The 14,091-nt window shown below is 50.3% G+C and overlaps 1 protein-coding gene across 6 annotated transcripts in view; it reads left to right on the top strand.

Annotated features, from left to right (window-relative positions):
* Nucleotides 1-14,091, top strand: part of MTARC2 (mitochondrial amidoxime reducing component 2) — a 36,622-nt gene that overhangs the window by 2,127 nt on the left and 20,404 nt on the right. For 3 of the 6 annotated variants that reach the window (XM_072814520.1, XM_072814519.1, XM_072814521.1), the window contains exons 2-4: nucleotides 5,806-5,979; nucleotides 9,467-9,629; nucleotides 10,662-10,802. In XM_072814520.1, coding sequence (XP_072670621.1) covers nucleotides 5,806-5,979; nucleotides 9,467-9,629; nucleotides 10,662-10,802 — 478 coding nt within the window. Of the gene's footprint in view, nucleotides 1-5,805; nucleotides 5,980-9,466; nucleotides 9,630-10,661; nucleotides 10,803-11,583; nucleotides 12,798-14,091 lie in introns of all 6 variants that reach the window. The other 3 variants (XR_012025789.1, XR_012025791.1, XR_012025790.1) reach the window with 2 other exon arrangements.

Genomic DNA, 14,091 nt, shown 5'->3' with positions numbered 1-14,091 from the left:
TTCTTGGTTTGTCTGTCTGTGTCTTTTTCCCTTTGCTCATTTGTTCTGTTTCTTAAATCCCACCTATGAGTGAAATCCTACAGAATTTGTCTCTGTCATATTTCAGGAGAGGAGTGAGTCACCTGAGGAACCGTAACATTTAAAGAGCCACTGGAAAGATTTTTAAAACTTAAAAAAAAACAAAAAAACCAAAAACCCTACTTTAATTTTGGGGATGTCTGGGTGGCTCAGTAGTTGAGCATCTGCCTTCGGCCCAGGGCGTGATCCTGGAGTCCCGGGATCAAGTCACACATTGGGCTCCTGGCAGGGAACCTACTTCTCCCTCTGCCTGTGTCTCTGCTTCTCTCTCTCTCTCTGTGTCTCTCATGAATAAATAAATAAATAATCTTAAAAAAAATAAAACTTTAATTTTTCCTGAGAGTCCCATCCCAGACCTATGGAATCAGAATCACCAAGAGCTGGGGCGCTTGGGTGGCTTAGTCAGTTGAGTGTCTGCCTTCAGCTCAGGTCTTGATCTCAGAGTCCTGAGATCGAGCCCCTGAAGTGGCTCCCTACTCAGCGGGTGCCTGCTTTTCCCTCTCCCCCTGCCTGCTGCTCCTCCTGCTTGTGCTCTCATTCTTTCTCTCTCTGTCAAATAAGTAGATAAAATCTTAAAAAAAAAAAAATCAGCAAGTGTGAAGACAATGCATGTAGTGTTAAAATCTCCCCAGGTGAACCTGATGCTATAATTAAAAGACTATATCTGGGGTCATTTAAGACAGAGAAGAGCATGTTCAGAGCTTATTCAAGTATGAAGGATTAGAAAAGCCTTCTTACTGCTGGGAAAACTTTAGGCACAGTGGACCTGGACACCCTCCAGAAACTGGAAGAAGCAAAGACTCATGGTGCACAGTTAGAGAAAGTGGCCTTGTGCTACTTCCCCACTTGAAGCACTGAAGTTGTTTCTCAGACAGATTTCCAGCTCTTATCTGTCTCTCTTCTGATCATCTGAATGACTGTTTCCCCACTTCTCGTCACGACTTTGCTGTGATGATTGCTCTTGAGGAACAAAAGGATTTGTCTTTGGCTTTTCTGCTCCTGTGGGTATCTTACAATAAATGGAACTGTATCAGTGTCCCCTTTCCCCTTGTTTTGAAAAATAACTGCTTGGGATGGGGAAGGTGAGGTGTGCACCTCCTGGGAGGGGGTGGGACAAGGCCTGGTTCAAATCCATGGATTTGGTTCATCATGTGCCTGGGACATCGAGCTGAATCCTGTCCCATAGACGATCTTACACAAGCCTCGGCACAGTCATGAGGCCTCGATACGATCTCCACTCTGCAAGTAAAAAACAACAGTATCAGAAAGGATGAGTGTCTAACCCAGGGCAGTTGTGTGCTAGAGGGATGTGAACTCAGTCTCTGGGGGCACAGCAATCATGCACACTTTTTTCAATGTGATTTAAAAGAGCGAGGATTGCACAGAGGATCAAGAGACCCGCACACAATCATCTAAACTTTCCCAGCCTCATTTTTTTTATTTACAAAAGAAAGGGGTTGGACTTCATGATCTCAAAGACCCTAATTAATCTAGGTTCTGTTTATATTTTTATTTTTTAAAATATTTTATTTATTTATTCATGAGAAAGAGGGAGACACAGAGACACAGGCAGAGGGAGAAGCAGGCTCCATGCAGGGAGCGCGACGTGGGACTTGATTTGGGATCTTCAGGATCATGCCCTGAGCTGAAGGTGGCGCTAAACCGCTGAGCCACCCGGGCTGCCCTAGGTTCTGTTTTTTAATTTTTTTATTTTATTTTTTTTTATTTATGATAGTCACAGAGAGAGAGAGAGAGAGAGAGAGAGAGAGAGAGAGAGGCAGAGACATAGGCAGAGGGAGAAGCAGGCTCCATGCACCGGGAGCCCGACGTGGGATTCGATCCAGGGTCTCCAGGATTGCGCCCCGGGCCAAAGGCAGGCGCTAAACCGCTGTGCCACCCAGGGATCCCTAGGTTCTGTTTTTTAAAGGGTAATTGAAACTCGGAAGCAAGCTAGAAAGAACTTTGCTAAATGACTGCTATTCTCTCAACTTAAGACTTTAATAATAATGAAACTGCAAACAGTCTAGAAGGCAGGAAGAGGCCTCTTGGATTTAATTCCATTTTTTAAAAATATTTTATTTATTTATTCATGAGAGACAGGCAGAGACATAGGCAGAGGGAGAAGCAGGGTCCATGCTGGGAGCCCAATGTGGGTCTCGGTCTCGATCCTGGGACTCTGGGATCATGTCTGGGCTGAAGGCAGATGCTCAACCACTGAGCCACCCAGGTGTCCCTAATTCCATTTTGAACCTACATCTTTGGAACCATTCTAGGAAGCTGGGCTCTTCCTCCATTAGGGCTTTTGTCTTCAGATTTCTAAAACTATTTGGTCCAAAGCTCGTTCGTTCGTTCGTCTTTTCTTTTCTTTTCTTTTCTTTTCTTTTCTTTTCTTTTCTTTTCTTTTCTTTCTTTTTTTCTTTTTTTTCTATTTATTTATTCATGAGAGACAGAGAGAAGGAGGCAGAGACATAGGCAGAGGGAGAAGCAACCTCCCTGTGGGGAGCCTGATGCGGGATTTGATCCCAGGACCCTGGGATCATAACCCGAGCCTGCTGAGCCACCCAGAGGTCCCTTGTTCAAAGCTCTTAACACATTTGTGAATGTTTGGCGTGGGCACCCTGGACTTTGAGCTGGTTCAAAGTCCACCTCGCAGAGCAGAGCTCTGGCATGGCCTGATTGGCACAGAAGGTGGGAGGGTTGGTTGCCCTCTTTGACCTTGTAAATCCCGCTCTCCTTGGTGGGTACATATGACTCAGTCGGTCCTAAATCTTCGCTGGCCCTTCTGAAGCCAGCCTTTGATGTTTTCTGCACAGACTGTGATCTCCTGGAGAAATGCGCTCTCTATGCTTATCATCCTGGGTGTCTTTACCTCTTGCCTGCCCCCTCTGCCCCCCTTTTCAGGCACTTCTGCTTCCCAGTTCACTTTCTAAGTTTAGCCATGAGGTGTTCCAGCTGTCCTGGGCTCTGCTCCCCCCACCTCTGTGATCACTCACTGTTGTTCTTCTGGAGAATCTGAGCTCTGGCCTCCACACTGATCCTCACACTGCACACTCCTGTTTTAGGTGGAAAAGAAGGTGTTAGTTTGGGGACAGCTCGGTCATGAAAAATCCACCCGTCAGACTTACTCCTTAATTTCAGATCTGTCAGAACAGAGATACTTATTCACTGGGCATCATTTGAGTGCAAGCGGTGACAAATGTCATTACCCCAATAGACAGGGTAATGAGGGTGGTCGGGGTATGTTACAGGCAGCAACTTTTTATTCTTTTTTTTTTTTTAAGATTTTATTCATTTATTCATGAGAGAGAGAGAGAGAGAGAGGGGCAGAGACACAGGCAGAGGGAGAAGCAGGCTCCATGCAGGGAGCCCAATGTGGGACTCGATCCCGGGACTCCAGGATCACACCGTGGGCTGACGGCAGGCGCTAAACCACTGAGCCACCCAGGGATCCCTATTTTTTGTCTTTTATTGGAGTCTCTGTCCTATCCTGGCATTTGATTTTCTGCAAGCCACCACCTGACTTTCCCTTTGCAGCAGGTAGCACAAAATGTCCAGCCCCCACTTCTCCCGGTTAACGCCCAGGGGAGGTTGGAGCAGGTTGGAGGTTACAGCAGGTTGGAGCTCAGGGTGGGGCTGGTGAGCCCGAGTGAGGGCTGAGGTGGAGGTGGGTAGAAGCCCAGGAGACTTAGCCCAGGGAGGGCCTGGCCTCACTGTCAGAAATGAAGTGCAGACTCCTGCTGGGACAAGTGTCTGGCTGTGTGTAGATCTCGGAAGGAGTCCTGTTTGGTGCCAAGGCACGCTGGAAGTTTAAGGTAAAGGCTTTGGTAGGATTAAACAGCAGGGTCATCCAGAGCTCTGCACCCCAGGATGAGGCTGGAGATAGGAGCAGGGCCCAGCCTCGAGGGAATGGAACTGCAGCAAAGTAGCAGGGATCCCCTTGGTCACAGAGCCCCGTAGCTGAGCTGCCACACAACCCTGGGAGCCAAAGACATCTGAAAGGAATAAGGTGGCTTCTCAGGAGGCTGGGGGCCTGCTGCTGCCCAGCATCCCAGCTCTTGGATGGGAAGAGCCAAGACAACTCCTCAGATGCCTTTGCACTGTCATACCCCCACTGCCATACCCTGACGCCAGGTGGCAGGCACAGGTGGCAGCCAGCGTGCTGCTGGGCTGCAGGGAAGGGACACCTCCTGGGGTCAGGTGAGGGCCGAGATGGACCTGCCTGCACTCTGAAATCAGGTTTCCTCATCAGGGCATTGCAGGCATTCCCATTTGGTTCCAGTCATATTTGGAAATGTCTTCCTTAGAGGAGCCGCCCCTCATTCTGGAAGAGGCTGTCCTTTTTATCCTGCTCACATTTGGAAAGCCCGAGCTTTCAGCTGCTGCTCATAACTCAGGGCCTGTGGACATCCCCACGCACCGCACTTGTGTTCTGTCTCAGACAGGTGGTATTGAGCTTCCTTTCTCTAGGGGACAGAATGCTTTTTTAAAAGATTTCATTTATTCATTCATGAGAGACACACACAGAGAGAGGCAGAGACACAGGCAGAGGGAGAAGCAGGCTCCACGCAGGGAGCCCGACACGGGACTCGATCCCCGGACCCCAGGATCAGGCCCTGAGCCAAAGGCGGCGCTAAACCACTGAGCCACCCAGGCTGCCCTTTAAATATCTTTTCAGAATCAGGGATCCCTGGGTGGCGCAGCGGTTTAGCGCCTGCCTTTGGCCCAGGGCGCGATCCTGGAGACCCGGGATCGAATCCCACGTCGGGCTCCTGGTGCATGGAGCCTGCTTCTCCCTCTGCCTCTCTCTCTCTCTCTCTCTCTCTCTCTCTCTGTGACTATCATAAATAAATAAAAAAATTAAAAAAAAAGACTTAAAAAAAATATCTTTTCAGAATCAAATTGTTTGTGTGGTGTAACCCCAACCATACGCTCTGTTATAGATAAAAGCATAACCGACGTACCCAGGCCAGCCTCCCTTCCCCTTTCTAGGAAAGGTTAGCTGATCTCCCCACTAGATAGGATGCAGCGTGAAAACCCATCTAGAACCATGGGCTCTCCAGAGGTAAGTGGAGTTCTGAGCTAAGTCATGTTCGTGGGAATCTTCATTCTCTGAATCAGAACCTGCATACGAAGAGGAGAGGCTGCTTGGGGGTCTCCCGATGTCAGACCCCAGTGCCACCGCAGGTTAAACAGAGTGGAGGCCTGTCTGGATCCTTTGGAATCCCGAACATCACAAGACCCTGTCTAGAGTTGTAGTTCACTTGGGCCGGTGGTTTGGGTCCCATCGTGTTCCACAGCAAAAACACCTGGAAGACATTCGCTTCGACTGGGAGTGTTTAAGGAGTGTGGGGAAGTTTATGTCCAAAGCAAAGCCCCAAAAGGAGGCACCAAGATTACCTAAGAGGAGAGGAGGGAAGCTCCCTCAGCCCATCTCATTTTCTGGATTTGCAGAATCAGGGATTTTCACACATTGGCCAGATAGTCTCTCCCAGGGCTGTTTCTTCCAAGCAAGGTGCTTTTTGGGGGCACCCACATTGGGATCCAAAGAATTTGACCAGGTCAGGATAATTATCCAGAGAAAATTTGCTGGATCCGGAGTCTGAGCAGGGGGAAAGTTTTGATGAAACAGAAAGCTGGCGGGGGGGTGGGGGGGGCGGACGGGGGGGGGAAGCCTCTGAGAGGGTGGAGGAGGCTTTCCTGAGCATGTTCCTGTGTGTTTTTTGGCAGGTTTTGGCTGGTGATTAAGGAAGATGGGCACATGGTCACCGCCCGGCAGGAGCCTCGCCTGGTGCTGGTGTCCATCACCTGTGAGGGCGAGTGCCTGATGCTCAAGGCTCCGGGCATGGACCAGCTGGTTTTGCCGAGCAAGCTGCCTCCCTCAAACAAGGTCCACGATTGCAGGTGCTCTCCTTGGGGCCCCTGGGGTGCTGCGAGGGACGTGATTGTCCTGTAGACTCCCCGTCCCTGCACGCTGTCTGGCTACAGTTTGTATAGTAGGTGATGGGTTTGGTGAAGGAAAAATTTAAGAGAAGCCTGGCCGGGCCTGGGATCGAGCCAGTGGTCAGGCATGAGTGGGTGAGGCAGAGTGCTGTTTTAGGGGGTCCCCGGGATTTGTTTCTTAATTTTAAAATTATTTTATTTTTTAAACTTAAATTGCCAACGTAAAGTATGACACCCAGCGCTCATCACATCACATGGCCTCCTCAGTGCCCGTCACCCAGTTACCCCCTACCCCCACCTACCTCGCCTTCCACAACCCTGTTTCCCAGAGTCAGGAGTCTCTCATAGTTTGTCCTCCTCTCTGATTTTCCCCCACTCAGTTTCCCTCCTTTCCCTTATGGTCCCTTGCACTAGTCCTTATATTCTGCATATGAGTGAGACCAGATGATAACTGTCTTTCTCTGATTGACTTATTTTACTCAGCATAATACCCTCTGGCCTGGGATTTGTTTTAATCAGGTATGGTAAGGCATGCAGAGGTGCAAATGACCGTGATGAAGAAAGAAGTTTTTTTTTTTTTTTTTAAGATTTTATTTGTTTATTTGAGAGAGATCGAGAATGAGCACAAGCAGAGGGAGAGGGAGACGCAGACTCCCCGCTGAGCAGGGAGCCAGACATGGGCTCAATCCCAGGACCTTAGGATCATGATCTGAGCTGAAGGCGGACGCTTAACAGACTGAGCCAAACAGATGCCCTGAAGAAAAGAAGTTCTCTGTACTCACAATCCCTGGAAATAGGGGGCTTGCATGTCATGCAGGGCCACACCGAGGAGCACCAGGCTTGGTCAGGAGGTGGGCTGGGGTACGGTGCAGGGTTGGGGGACAGGAGCGAGAGCCTTTACTGTCGTTTCCACAGGAAGTACCAGGTGAGACGACGTAGACAGCCTCAGGATTGGCTAGTTTGAGTAATTTCATTGTGGGGCGGAGAGGCTGTCTCTGGGTGTCTGATACCAGGCCCTGGGTGATTAGGGCTGGGGACAGTGGGCCTGAGTGAAAGAGCCCATAGAGGAGGCAGTTGGGGCGGAGGCTCTGCATTGCTTGGCATGCATGCAGAAGGTGAGTGGTTTCCTACCTGTAGGATTGGACTAGCCTGGGAGGGGCAGTGCTTTCCACATGAGCAAGGCCCCAGGATGCCAAAGCATCAAAAATACAGGAAATCCAAAAGCATGGTTGATACCTGTAGAGAGGGGCTGCAAAGGGCCAATCTTTAGAGTTTGCCTCTGTTTATTCAAGTTGGGTGGACTTCTGTTCAGCATTGGCAGCCCCCCAGCCAGGCAGACAGGAGGATTAGTGGACTCTAGCAGCCGTATTTCAGGGTTGGGTGACAAGGGTGCTAGAGCTTTCGAGGTGACTGCAGCCTCTCAGGTCTCTGCAGCGGTCAGGTGTAGGAGATTCCCACCTCTGGCCTAGATAGGCCTCAGGCCTGGGCTTCCCTTCAGTCTATAGGACTCCTGCAGGGCGGTCACATTCTAGGCCTCATGGGGGCCTTGGCCTGTGCAACCAGGAAGTCCTAGAAGCTCGGGTACTCCTCATGGGGTGCTCTGGATCCCTTTGTAACACCTGAGCATTTTCAGCTTGTGGAAATTGGGGTTGTCCAATGGTCCCAAGGCTCAGGGGAAAGAGTATCTGAGCTGAAAACCATCATTCAAGGTTCTGAAATTTCAAGGGTCTGAAGTAATAATTCATTGAGTGTAAAATTTAGTTAATTAACAAGTATTTTGGGGGTGCCTGGGTGGCTCAGTCAGTTAAGTGTCTGACTTTTGGTCTTGGCCCTGGTCCCGATCTTAGGGTTGTGAGTTCAGCCCACGTTGGGCTCCAAGCTGGGCATGGAGCCTTCTTAAATAAAAAAAAAAAAAATTTAATGAATTATGAGCAACAGTTTGATTAGTGGCTTACGAGGTAGATATCATTAATTCTGCTTCACACGAGGAAGACAGGACTCCTATCCTTGTCACACAAGGCAGAGCTGGAATTTGAACCCACTTGCCTCCTAGCATTTGCTCTTAACGCCTCTGCACAGGGAGGGGAAATGCTTTGCTGTATAGGATTTGATTAGTTTTTGTTTTTTGATTATGGGAAGAACTTTCCCATAAAACTGTTTTTTTTTTTTTTTTGTAAAAATCCATTCACAGGGGCGCCTGGGTGGCTCAGTTGACTTAAGCATGGGACTCTTGGTTTCAGCTCAGATCATGATCTCAGGGTCGTGCTGAGCTCAGGGCTCTGTGGGGAGTGTGTTTCTTTCCCTTTCCCTCTGCCTTTCTCTTTCTCTCTCTCTCACAATAAATAAGTCAATCTTTTTTTTTTTTTTTAAATTTATGAGAGAGACACAGGCAGAGGGAAAAGCAGGCTCCATGCAGGGAGCCCGAGGTGGGACTTGATCCTGGGTCTCCAAGCTCACACCCCGGGCTGAAGGCGGCACTAAACCACTGAGCCACCCAAGGCTTCCCAATAAGTCAATCTTTAAAAAGAATCCACTTGGGGGTGCCTGGGTGGCTCAGTGGTTGGGCGTCTGCCTTTGGCCTAGGTTGTGATCGCAGTAACAGAGATAAAAATAGTTTGCAAGTCAACTCACCATCCTATGAGGGGTACGTAGCTTTTAAACGTTTGGTTCGTGGTTCCCAGGCAGACAGCCTGCTGTGTTACCCCAGGCCCTGCCCACCTGTGAGTGGGTGCTGTATCACCCTCTCCAGGTCACAGCTGCAGACCAGGGTCAGGGCACTGTGTGAGGTCACAGGCTAGAGAACGGTGGGCATTCCAGTCTGAACCAGTTCTAGCAGACTCTACGCTCAGGCTGCATCTACCACACGGTCGCCCTGCCCCCTTCTGAAAGCCTCGTGAATCCTCGCTACTCCAGGTGTGGCCCAAGGACCCGCAGCTTAGGCATCCAGAAGCTTCTCAGGCAGGTGGCATCTCTGGCTCCAGCCAGGCCTTCCGAAGCACAGTCTGCATCTTTTTTTTTTTTTTTTTTAAGATTTTATTTAGTTATTCATGAGAGAGACAGAGAAAGAGGGGGGCAGAGACATAGAGAAGAAGCAGGCTCCATGCAGGGAGCCTGATGTGGGACTCGATCCCAGGACCCCAGGATCACGCCCTGGGCTGAAGGCGGCCCTAAACTGCTGAGCCACCCAGGGATCCCGCACAGTCTGCATCTTAACACGATCACAGGGATTTGTAGGCATATTAGGGTTGAGAAGCTCCTCCCTGGAGCACCTTCTGCTCTTTCCCCTTCTGTGTCTGCCCAGCCTCGGCCCCGGGCCTGAGGACCCCCTCCTGGCCCCCTGGGGTGGTCATGGTCAGGTCCCAGCCGTCCAGCTGTTGCGGCTTGGACGCCATCCGTCAGCATGTCAGGGCAGGACAGTAACCCTGGCGCTCTCTTGTGACCCTTCCAGGCTGTTCGGCATGGACATTAAGGGCAGGGATTGTGGCGACGAGGCAGCTCAGTGGTTCACCAGCTTCTTGAAAACAGAAGCTTTCAGGCTGGTTCAGTTTGAGAAGCACATGAAGGGAAGACCGTCGAAGGAAATTTTCTCTCCTGTGGTACCGAATTACCAGGTGAGCTCCCAGAGCGCTGCCCTCCTGCCAGTGGCCTGTCACCCCCGTGTGTCCGGCTTCCTTCTTGACCCACAAAGGGCCTTGCTTGGGACCCCAGTTAAGAAAGTGCAGGACTGGCCCAGGTGAGGGGGGCCGAGGGTACGTCCTGGGCAGGTATTGGGGTTGGAGAGGGAAGTGGCTCCAGGTGGAGTGCGTTCTTCAGCAGGTGTGGGGTGTAGAAGGTGTCAGGTCCTGTGGAGGGAGAAGCCAGGGGTGACCCCCAGGGACACGGGGCTCGGGAGGCATTCAGATTGGGAAGGTGAAGTGAGAAGTCCATTTGGGGCTGAGCCAAGTTTCCTGAAATCACCGAAGCAGACTTCCTCCTGGGTTCCCTTTGCCATCAGTGTGGTCTGGTCATTTGAGGCACTGAAAAGGCGCTTTCTGAGGAAGCCAGGCCTCTGGGCCAGCTCCAGCCCAGACACCAAAGCCTTTGATTCTGCAGCGAGCTAGGGTTTAACATGCAAGCGCCTCAGGTGGCTCCTGCTTCCTCCCTGAACTATGAGCTCTTGGATCGCAGGGGTTTTTATCTGCTTGTTCCCTGCTGTTTGCCTGCCTAGAACAGTGCCTGGTACGGAGCAGCTGCTCCATAAATGCTTGCTGAGTGAGTGGTGCCGTCCGAGGAAATTGGGACCAGAGTGTAGCTGATCGGCAGCAGATCCTTCCCCTGTTTGATGAGGATGTTGTGGGAAGGGGGTTAGTGCTGGGCGCTCGAGGGAAGAACAGGGTGAGTCCCGGGAGGTGATGATGGCTCTGAGCCCTGCCTGCTGCCTTCTGTGTGGTGGGGGGACCCCCAGCGAGGCCCCGCCGTGGGAGCCGGCCTGGCCCTGACTTGTCCGGTTCCAAGACCGCGGTGTCCCCTCTCCTCCCGGAATACCACTGGCCCTCTGCACTGCACGCCCTCTGCGCACCACTTCTGGACTTGGCTTCGCTTTCGGTTGGGCTGAAGCATTTCATGGGGCAGGGAGGCCTGATGGCACCGTGTTCTTGGCTCAGGTGGCCTACCCAGACTGCAGCCCCATCATGATCCTCTCCGAAGCCTCCCTGGCGGATCTGAATACCAGGCTGGAGAAGAAAGTGAAAATGGACCAGTTCAGACCCAATATTGTGGTGACAGGCTGTGATGCTTTCGAGGAGGTAAGAGGCTCACTGCTCTTGTGCAGTAAGCTCAGGTGTGCTGTTCAAGATGCTAACGGAACGGCTGTTCCCTTCATGTAGCACCAATGCAGACCCTCCACGGTCAGCTGCGAGGAAGACTCTCCTCTCCCAAGAGCCACCTTAACCTGGTGGAGTTGCCCACTTCTGCCACCATCACCTCGCTGGCCTCAGGGGGGCGCTGCTCACCCTTTCATGCTTAGGCCCCAAAACAAGCAGTCAGAACTTGGAGTTGTATCAAGTCCAGAACCAGGCTAGAATGTATCCTTATAGCCCAGAGATAACTAAAAGAAAATGAAGATGAGGAGAACAGCTAGGAGTGCAAGGATTTGAGAGTCACGAAAGGCCCAGCCCCCAAAGTGGAGGCCACGAGGAATCAGGAGATGTGCCTGTGAACAGGGCCCGGGTTCAGTCCCAGAGGATCCGCATGCTCTCCTGTGTGGCTCAGAGCAGGAATTTCCACCCTCTCCAGGCAGAGCCCCTTGTCGCCCTAACAGGTCAGCCACACCAAAACCCAGTTGTCCTGTGATCTGTACAGAAATACATGGCTGGGTGTTGCTTTGTGCTAAGAGACATGGGCAGTCCTATTAAACATCGGGGATGGGCTAAACCTCATGAGCCCTGGAAGCAGCGATGACAAATCCATTTGTTGGGTGTTTTCTGGGTATCAGGCACTGAACTAATGTCTTATGTCATACGAATTACTCTGCATGATCCTGACGACAATCCTGTGAGGTCTGTATTACTGTCTCCTTTTGATAAGGGCATTGGAGCCGGAGGGCCTTATATACTTGTAGGACATGTGATTGTAAGTTCTGGCCTGAGAACCTCAGACTTGGACCTGCAGCTCCTGAGATAGTGAGGTCATGCTTCCAAGATAGAAATCCCAAGTAGCTAACTCCGAGGGGAAAGGCTCTTCGTTCTTTGTTCCCTTGAGTGGCCACATTTCCTTTTGTGTGAGTAAAATGTGCCCCTATTTGCTGGTAAGTGTTTTCCTTTATTTATTTTTTATTTTTATTAAAAAAAATTATTTGATAGAGCACAAGCAGGCAGAGGGAGAAGCAGGCTTCCTGCTGAGCAGAGAGCCCGATGCAGCGCTCAATCCCAGGACCCCAGGATCACAACTGAGCCAAATGCAGACACTTTTTTAAAAAAAAAAATTTTATTTATTTATTCATGAGAGACACAGAGAGAGAGGCAGAGACATAGGCAGAGGGAGAAGCAAGCTCCCTGCGGGGAGACTGATGTGGGACTCGATCCCAGGGCAACCACACCCTGAGCCCAAGGAAGATGCTCAACCACTAAGCCACCCAGGCATCCCAAGTACTGTCCTTTATTTTTTAATTTATTTTTATTTTATTTTTTTAGTACTGTCCTTTAGAATAAACCTTTGCAGGGGCACCTAGGTGGCTCAGTTGGTTAAGAATCAAACTCTTTGTATCAGCTCAGGTTGTGATCTTGGGGTCGTGAAATCAAGCCCTGCATCAGGCTCTGGGCTCAGCGGGAGCCTGCTTGAGGATTCTCTCTCTCTCTCCCTCTTCTTTTACCCCTCCTCTCACTCATTCTCTCTCTCTCTCTCTCTCTCTCTCCCCAAATAAATAAAATCTTAGAAAAATAACCACAAACCTTTGCACCAAGCCTAGAACAAATCTTCACACATGTAGGCACTTATTATCTTTTTATTTTTTATTTTTTGGCACTTATTTGGTAATTTAAAAAATAGCAGTGTTCACAGAAGTTGTCTCCTTGTTGATGCTATCCCGTTGTTTGTTATGTTTTCTATAATTCCTCTTCATATTCATTAAAAATATATTTTTTTAATTGGTAATCTATACTGGGCCAGGCACTATGTCTAGGAGCCCTGGATACAGAGGTGAAAAGATACAGGTCCTGCCCTTCGGGATTCCCTGATCTGAGAGGAAGAGCCGAAGGACGACAGCCCAGGGCCAGAAGCGCTGTGATGCACACGCTTAGCAGGTGCACAAGGATGCTTAGAAGCAGAAGTGCCTCAATCTGCCTGGAGAAGGGAGTGTGAGGGTGGAGAGGGGTCAGATCATGCCACCCAGAAGCCGTGCTGGGGTATGTGGGTAGTTATGTGTGCTGTGTGTGCCAGCGAGGGTGAGCGAAGGTCACTGTGGGTATCAGAGGCAGCCCACTGAAGACCTCAAAGCACAAGAGGCCGTGACTTTAAGGGGTGCCCGGGAGCCTTTCAGAATTGCAGGAGATCCAGGGGCAAATAAGAAGTGGCAGGAAGAAGCTGGACCCAGAGCTGGCTGGAGCTCACCAAGGCCGAGGAGTTTGGATTTGATATTGTGGATATTGAAGAGCAGGTCATGATTTTGAGCAAGGAGGTCGTTAAGGTTTGCATTCATCCAGCAAATATTACTGATGCGCACAGCGTGCCAGGCACAGTATTACTCTGGCAGTTCTCTAGGACGTGCACTGAGAGGGAGGGACACGTGGGCAGAAACACCAGTGCCAGGCTCCATCACCAGAAGGTCTCCTTGAAAAGCTGCAGCTGAGCCAGGCCTTGTGTGAAACCTGCATCAGGTTCGAGACCAGGCGGGTGACGGGCTCGGCGGCACCATCCCGTGTCTCCGGCGGCGCTTGGAGAAGCCCTGGCTACAGAGGGCAGGACAGGCCGGGGCCCTGACATCCTGGGGCTGTCAGTGCCTTGAGGAAGAGACCCAATTTTTCTCCCCAGGAGTAAATCCAGATTTGGTGGGACTTCAAGTTTATACAATGTGGGGGGGCCTCCTTCAATAAAGACGATAGCAGGTGCAGAGCCTAGAAGGGGACTAGCCTGCCTGTGTCCCCGCTGCGGGCCAGGACTGTGCACAAGCGTGGAGTCAGTCCTTAGACACTCGCGAAACACCCATGAAATCCATGCTCGGTGTTGATGCAAGCGGCTGAGATTCAGATTAGAAATTAGTCCACGAAGCAAAAACTCTTTCACAAGAATCCTGTAATTGCACCATTATTTTCTGAGAAATTTTCTTTTAGGGAGTACCATTGCTCCCACATGGTCTCCACTGAAGGTACTCATTTAAGTAGGATTTTGAACCAAGAGGAATGAGAAGGAAAGATCCTCCCTAGCCACATTCCTGGCTAAAGAATTTTTGCTTTCCTGCAATTTTCCAACTAAGGAGTTTTGCTCTTCTGGGACTTATCAAAGTGAACCTGAGGTGATTGTTCTCTTAGGCAATTTGAATGGGTGGAGTCTTTTTAAATTTAATTTTATTTTTATTATTTTTATTATTTTTTAAAAATA

This window comes from Canis lupus, chromosome 38 (genome assembly GCF_048164855.1).
Source record: "Canis lupus baileyi chromosome 38, mCanLup2.hap1, whole genome shotgun sequence".
NCBI lineage: Eukaryota > Metazoa > Chordata > Mammalia > Carnivora > Canidae > Canis > Canis lupus.
This window is presented reverse-complemented; position numbering and strand designations above follow the sequence as displayed.